Source organism: Phaethon lepturus, unplaced genomic scaffold, assembly GCF_000687285.1.
Source record: "Phaethon lepturus isolate BGI_N335 unplaced genomic scaffold, ASM68728v1 scaffold13288, whole genome shotgun sequence".
Classification (NCBI taxonomy): Eukaryota; Metazoa; Chordata; class Aves; order Phaethontiformes; family Phaethontidae; genus Phaethon; species Phaethon lepturus.
The window spans coordinates 28989-37036 of record NW_010559782.1 but is presented as its reverse complement, the minus strand read 5'-3'; the positions used below and the strand labels follow the sequence as shown (position 1 = coordinate 37036).

Genomic DNA, 8048 nt, shown 5'->3' with positions numbered 1-8048 from the left:
CAACTCTGTTTTATGGCTGAGGCCACAGCCTAAGAGGCTGACAGGCTTATCCTTCTTTCTGTGCTGGCCTCCTTCACTTCCATTCATTAGCTGTTTTCTGGAGCATACAAAGACTGGTATATTTGGTATACTTGATGGAACAGAATAGAACCAACAACAAAAACCAATTAAAGCCCTTTATGACTTCTCAGATTCATTGCATCACCTATAGCTCTTCCATTTCAAAGTGTGTGTTAAAGCTGTTTGCCATGGATGTGTGTTCAAAGATCCTTGTCAGGCTTGGTTTCAGTAGCTCCACGGAATGACATGACAGCTGCTGCGAGGTATCACTCTTCAGGGACATGATCTGATCCACCCCGGGATCCCTTCTGTCATAGTACAGAGCCCACAGCAAAGTAATAGTAAGGATCATAGCCAGGATCTGCGTTACTCCAATAGAGATTCCTAGAAATCTCAGGACTTGCAATTGCTTCGTCCCTCTCAAAAAAGTGTACATTTTTTTACCGCATCCCTATGAAACAAAAATAGATTAAAAATAGTTAGTCAATATTATTTGGCTTGCAGTTCCCAAGTTCAGCTCATCCTACCTAGTGCTGGCTCTTCTGGCTCCCCAAAATTTCTCTCCTTCAAACAATACTTTGAAAATTATGTTTCCTATTTTTTAATTGATTCCATAATGCTGTCTTTAACTTTTCTCATACACTTAGAGTTTACAAGTTCCAAGAGTTCTGTGCTACTCTTCAATTCAGAAATCACTCAAGGTTGATCCGAGTTCCTACCAGCTATCACTGATTTTTAAATAACTCAACTGTTTTGTGAAGGTTTAGAAGCCATTAAATCCTCTTAATCCTCTTGTTTCTTTCCTGAAATTGCAGATTTTCAAGCCTGTCAATTATTTTAGACTTTTTCTACAAATAATACCACAATCCGAAGTTAAAACAACATTCTAGGAAAGATCTACAGACCTGCACAACCTGACCAGTGTTTCTTCCCACCTTTTCTTTTTTAGTCCTTTATCTGGACTCATTATATGCCAGTTTATTAGTTCAGCAGAAAGTCCCTAGGGAGTAGAAAAATCATTACATTCCAGACACCGTCTGAGTAAGAAGCACTGAACAGAATAGCCTTTAGCAGAGGGCTTCTGGCAAATTTCCAGAAATGCAGTGGGCACAAACAGATTTTACTTAGTGGTAATAATACCACATATATGTGGCATTACACCTGCTTTTTATTAATGAACTACAAGCATATCCATTTACTTTATTTACACTCTGTCTACCTCCCCTATCTGCAGACTATAGTTTAAAATTAACTGTCTTAATTTCTGATCTGAACGTAGAAACTTTTCTGTCAATTATTACGATGGCATTATACCAAGAGCCCGTTTTATCTCATATCTTGTGCTGGGCTGTTGCTACTTAAAGCACAGTAATGTCCCAAAGTCTTGGAAAAGACTGTTCGTTATTTGTTCAGAGGAAAAAAAAAAAAAATCATATCAACTGCTAGTCATTGTCACTGGGAGGCAACACCAAAGCCACTACTGTAAAAAAATGACAGGGAAATTTACCATTTCAAAAACGAACTGGTTCGGCATAGTGGTTTCCACACTTCTTCCCCTCCTGTACACCATCTCTGGCTGCAGCAGGGACCACCCCTGGCCACAGCGGGTCCCCAGGTGACTTGGGTTACGTACAGCTCTGAAGCAACGCAAGTACTAATACACATCCTGCTGACTGTAATGTCAATGCGGACTGGCAGACATCTGAGTTTGAAAGTCACCTCACTGTATTACAGCCTTGTTTTGTGTCATTAACCGCTGTGAGATAACAACCCACCCTGCATCAGGGTCTGCACAAACCCAGGCAGGCAGCTAGACCTTGCTCCAAAGAGCTGACCATCCACGTGCTGTATTAGGATGATGGTCACATACACCATCTCTCCCCACCATTCAGCAGGTGCAAATCCAAAGCGATTATTTAAAGAATAATAATTACTCATTATTTACTCAGAAAAAGTCTGATGAACAAAAGGTATGTTAAAACATCACAAGTTGATGTTTCCTAGGAACGTAAATTTAGGAAGAGTAGTTGCTCTTTGACTCCTCAGCTCTTTCCAATCCATCAGTGCATGCTCCAGAGTTTGCTTAAATGGACAAATAATTACTGTACAAGGGTTCAGGAGAGCTCCAAAGCCCTCATAAGGCTGCAATGATACACAGAAACAGCAGCTCTGGGAACTACTGGACAACAGTGTAAACATAAGCTACGGTGCTTGCTGCTCAGAAAAGGTGATGCCCAGTCTTTCAAAGGATAAAACTCTGAAGAGAAGGCCCTGAGCTACTCTAGGCCATGCTTATTCTCTATTCTCAGCTTTACAGGGCTTCCCAGCACAGAAATCAAAGGAGCACCACCACAAAGGGAAAATTCAGAGGAATAATGTGGATGGGATAACACCATGGGAACAAAAAAAGAACTGGTCCCAGCAGAAGACATCAAGAATGCGTCAAAATGGGCACTGTCTTCAAAATGTCCCTTTTCCGTTTCTATCCTTACTACATACTTCTTATAGCTTTTCTATGAAAAGAAAGCAATTGATCAAAGTGACAGAATCTAAAGATAGGACACAATAAGCACGTTTTCAATCACACTGAAACTCCCCAAAGCCAACAATTTCAAATGCTACAGTCCTGAATGTATTTGATGAAAGGTCCGACTCTTGCCTTACACACAAAATTCACACTGCAGTCAACAGATTCTCATTTAGGATCTAAATAAAATTGATGTACTATATAATAATTGTACCAGAGTAAGTTAAAGGATCTCAATGCCTTTGCTCCATTCATCATTTCAGTGTGTCGGTTTTTAAACATTAACATAGCTTAGGCAACACAAGGAGTAAATGTGGATTCTTTGAAATCTGAAAAGAAAAAAACAACCTACACTGTAGAAAAAGCAATGTAATTGAACTTGATGAGGAACAAAAACTGTCACATTGGTGTCTTTTCTTCTTCAACTAGAAGACAGTGTTGTAATTATACGACTTTCCAAATTTGTTTTTAATTACAGAGAAACTGGATGCATTTTAATACTTTTGATAACTTTAAGGGATGAAGGTACATGCTGGTCACAATTTAAAAATGCTCAACCACAGCAGTATTCAAATTCAGTTCATTTGTTGCCTGGAGAAAACATCCATTAACAGAAAGCAATAACATTAATGCCTACATCTCCTGCAGTACAGACACATAACTGAGACAAATTATGCCCAGCCTAGATAGACTGCCTCCCACCATTTAATGATGTTCTTACCGTTCTGCTCTAATACACGTTCAAAATCAGTTTCAAAATTGAGAAATATCCAGCCACCCCTGTTATTCCCACATTCACGCATTTTATTTCTGCTTATGCGACACATTCATAGTTGGTAGTCTGCAATTAAAGGGTACATAAATATACTTTCCTCGGCAAAAGTAAAAGTTTGTCACTAAACAGGGAGCTCTTGTTGACAACACAAAAATAGCATAAAACTTTGCAGCAAACATTCAGAAGAATTAGTTTCAAACTCCTACAGAGCTATGGATTAAAGGCCTGATTCATATTTATTACAAAGGCCATTTTATATTTTCAGTCCTAAAATGGAAACAAAGCACGTATTTCTGATTTACCGCAACATCATAGAATAAGGACCAGATCTTAAATAAGGCAATTCTCAGAGTATAACAGATAAAACATCAGCATATTCAACAGATCTGTTTTATGCTCAAATTTTGAGTAGACTCAAAATTATGCTAGAAAACAAAGGAAAAAATATTGAACATGCAATTTTGCTTTCTCTGAAGATACCAACTCCTACCAATCATTATATCTAGGCTACAGTTCCCGATCACAGGACAGGCAGAGCCCTCCTTGTCCTCAGACCACAACGAACTTTGAGGCCACATCATCATCCCACGCACCTCCATCACAATCACGCTCTTTCTAAGGTTAGTCTGTTCCATGAACTGCACCAAAAGTGAAGCTCATCAGAATAAAAGCAGTCCAAGAAGACTAACATATTTGAAAAATAGCTTTCAAAATCCAGAAAGGAAAACATGATTCTTGCCAAAAATACTCTCAGGCAGAACTGTAAGTAAGCGACCTTTCTTTCTACAAAAATTGTACTGTGAAGGATACCAACTTAAGACTACAGAAAGCTCCGAGATCCCATCAGAAAACTACAGCACAGCTACAACAAAACCATTTTATCAATCCAAGCCAAAACAAACTTCAGTCTTCTGAAGTACTACGATGGATTTTTCTGAAGTACCAGAATGGACTTGCCAAGTATTTACGTAAGCCAATTTTAGGCTAGCGAGGCTATCGTCAGGCTCCCTCTCAAACCACCAGACTATGCAGATTTGTTTTGAATCACTTTCTAAAAAAGCTTTTCTCCTTCAATTCTCCAAAGCAGAAGTCTGACAGATTAGCCTTGCAAGCGTAAGTTGGTTTTGCAAGATATTGATAAACATGTTAACAAGTACACTGTATGAGCCTGTGAGACAACCCACAGGCAAGCACCATGGGAAAAAAAATGTTTTGCCAAACGAATATTGTACATATCTCAAAGAGCAATGGAGTATTTTTGTGGCTGGTAAAAGAAAACAGCCTGTCCCTTTTTGGAACTGATTCTGCAGTAGACAACCAAAAATAAATTTTTGCTACGACCTGAATCCATCCAAAATGCCCTGGGGTATGGCAGGGGAAAAAACAGAAATGTGCCCTTCAGGTTTCTTTTAGAAAAAAAGCCAGGCAGCCTTTCTTTTTATCAGGTGGGTCTCAGAGTCTTTATGTTCTACATCATCTTTACTCTTGGCTGCTAATTTTCTCTAAGTAGAGTTGAAAGAACCTGAATATAAGAAGCGTGCAGAGAACCACCTTCCTGGAATATGGATGTAGGAATGAAATGTTAGCAGAAGACATGAGTTGAGAAAACCTTGCAGTTTCGACAAGAGACTCCAGTGACTGGTACTCCTTCTCAGAAATTTTTGAGCTTCCTGAGCTCAAAAATTAGTTTTTTATTGAGTGATGCTGCTTACGTAAGCTTGCCTGTTCACATAAGCAGGAAGGACACTCAGAGCAAATGAACATTCTGCAGCTTCCACACACCTACACTCTTTGGGGGCTCTCTATGGCAGAGTTGGGCTGTATGGTATCAATACTGGCAACACTATTACAAAAAACAACCATTATTGCAGAGTGAGCCACAGTTCTTTCTTCTTCAAGAATGTGTAAGACATTGGCAGGACCCAGGAGAAGCATGAATGGCTTTCCCATTCAAAGACTGACACTTCTAAAGCATAACCAGTGCTGCCTGTGCTGCAAGCCTTGCGATAAGGCAGGAGAGGCTCTACAAGTAGCTGGTGGAAAGAAAACTGACACTGTCTTTAAGGTTCCCTGGCACACACCAGCCTTCTGAGGCACCTGTCTTTTGGCAGCCCTACCTTCTTTCTTCCTAGTGGAAGCAGATGAGGCCTAGGATGGATGGATGGAAGTCCAGAATAGATTATATAATTTCTGCTCACCTAATCAATGCCATATAAATCTAGCAAATCACTCTATGTCAGTGATGCCATTTCCCAAAAACTCGATTGTTTCCTGGCAATAGCTAATACCATCTCAGCTTCTTTATATAGTGCATTTCCCCTGCCTCAGGGGTATCTCTCCATGGCTTCTGAACAAGAGCCACACCATAGATTCTTGTAAGAAAGAGTCTTGAGCAGTGGTAAGAGACTGGGACAAGATAAAATGGTTCTTTGGGTGCTCTTCCATAATGTAGAGTTGTACTGTTCGCTAGAGGAACGTTCATGCTGCAGCATCCGAAAGCACAATTCTCAGGCCCGTCCCCCTTCCTTTGCACCCTATATCACTCTTAGGGCAAGCAAATGAGGAATGTACCTCTTCTCAGATCTACTTGACTGAGACATGCTTTTTGTTGCTACCGGACTACCTGGACTGTTGGCCATTCTGATATTACTGAACGCACAATTAATGGTCTTCAGAGGTCTGTTAGCATTAAATAAACAAATAAATAATAAGGTAGGTAGCAAAGCGGTCTCCAGACAAGGGTGACTTTTTACAACATTTTTGTGAGAACAGTTTAAAGAGTGTTAGTACAGAACATGTTAACTTGTTTTTAAGATTTTTTACCCTAAGACGACTGATGACTTGCTACCATGATCTCCCCCCTTACTCACTTTGAGTTCAAACAGATCTTCTCCTGGTTTTAAGGCTTTTTAAATTTATTTAAAAACAATAATCATTCTGTAATGTAGCAGAGTTAGAGAGAAAGAGCATTTTCACACAACGTTTCTATGCATGCTCATTGCAGAGCAACTGCATTACCCGCCTCCTTGCATGATCCCTGTTAACAAGAGCTTTCATCTTCCAAAGGATTTCTCAAAAGCATCCTTCACTGTACATACCACTAGAGTCCTCATTATCATGGGGTAAGTAGAACTTCTCTTAGTTTGGCAAGCTGGAGACTGGACACTAGAACAAAACTATTTTTTTATTTTTTGATTGGAGCAAAATTCAACTCCAACCTAACCAATATAAAGCAAATACCTCAATGTTTAAGCGTATCTCAGATATTAACTGCATTGCTGATAACTTATCTCACTTCCAGGTAAGGGTGAGTGGGTGGGTTTGTTTTTTCTTTCCTTCTCCCCACCTTCCCTGCTTCAGCATTAATAAATAATAAACATAAACACACACAATAAACACTTTTCATAAACACAATGACTCTACAAACCTTTCTGCTGCACTGCAAGTAATGAGTTTGGAAAATAACTTGATCAGGAAGAATACACAAAGCCTTCCGAAATACCCACACTCTTCTCCTTACCTCCTGATAAAGGTCACTGAGATCCTCATGATGTGCCTGCTTAGAGCATCCCGGGAACTCTCTGACACAGCAGGAGTCAGGTGGCCAGTCCATCTCTGTCATTTCCAGCCAGTCTGTGAAGTACACCACCCCACAACATTTAAACTGCAAAGGAAGGATTAGCCAAGATCAGCAATAATGATGCTACTTCTTCGAAAAAGTAGGTCATCAAAAAAGCTAAATAAATTCCAATTAACAACTTTCAAAATATTTACGTAGGACTAAAAACATCTACAAGAGCTTCCACCTATCTTCTTTTGCTGTACTTCAACATAAAAGCAATGCGAAAAATGTAACATAGTGACCAATGAACACCTCAGAAACAGCCAACGATACTGCTCTGTCCTTTAAATCTCAACTGCTTCCTCAAAGGATGCTTCACAGAAATTCTTCTACCCTGTAATTCTGCTATCCTTACTACAAGGAACTAACACATGACTGATGAACAAATGTACCTGTGGCTGAAGGAAGTAGTAGGAAAAGATGATTAAGGTCTTACTAGTGAGGGTTATTTCTGCAAGTCTACAACTATGACATATCTGTTGAAAACCAGATGAGAAAAAGCATAGATTTATCTCAACACAGAAAAAAGAAAAAAGATGGAGGAAGTGAGCAAAAAGGTATAGAAATCACAAATGCTGAAAGGAAAAAGGAAAATGGAAGGAAGGGGTATCACACTAAAACACTGCAACAGAATCAACCATAAAAGTAGGAAGTCTGGCTGCAAAGCAGATGAGCCATAATCGCCTATAAAAACCACCAGGACTAACAACCTGTCTTCTCCTCTGCAAAGCACACAGAGAGATTTAAAGCCAAACCACCAGCCTACCACATTCCTAGCTGCTTTCTTATAAAAAAAATGACTGAAGCAGCTACATTATTACATGTCTGGAGCACAAGTCTTATGAGGAGCGGCTGAGGGAACTGGGGTTGTTTAGTCTGGAGAAGAGGAGGCTGAGGGGAGACCTTATCGCTCTATACAACTACCTGAAAGGGGGTTGTGGCGAAGAGGGTGTTGGCCTCTTCTCCCAAGTAACTAGTGATAGGACAAGAGGAAATGGCTTCAAGTTGCGCCAGGGGAGGTTTAGATTGGGTATTAGGAAAAATTTCTTCACTGAGAGGGTGGT

General features: G+C 39.9%; 1 protein-coding gene across 1 annotated transcript in view; it reads right to left on the bottom strand.

Annotated features, from left to right (window-relative positions):
* Positions 1-205: 205 nt before the first annotated feature.
* The window catches only part of TSPAN12 (tetraspanin 12), a 31023-nt gene continuing 23180 nt past the window's right edge, over positions 206-8048 (bottom strand). Inside the window, exons 6-7 of the mRNA XM_010293487.1 lie at positions 6883-7026; positions 206-511 (exon numbers count right to left, since the gene is read on the bottom strand). Of these exons, the coding sequence (XP_010291789.1) occupies positions 206-511; positions 6883-7026 (450 nt within the window). The remainder of the gene's footprint in view (positions 512-6882; positions 7027-8048) is intronic.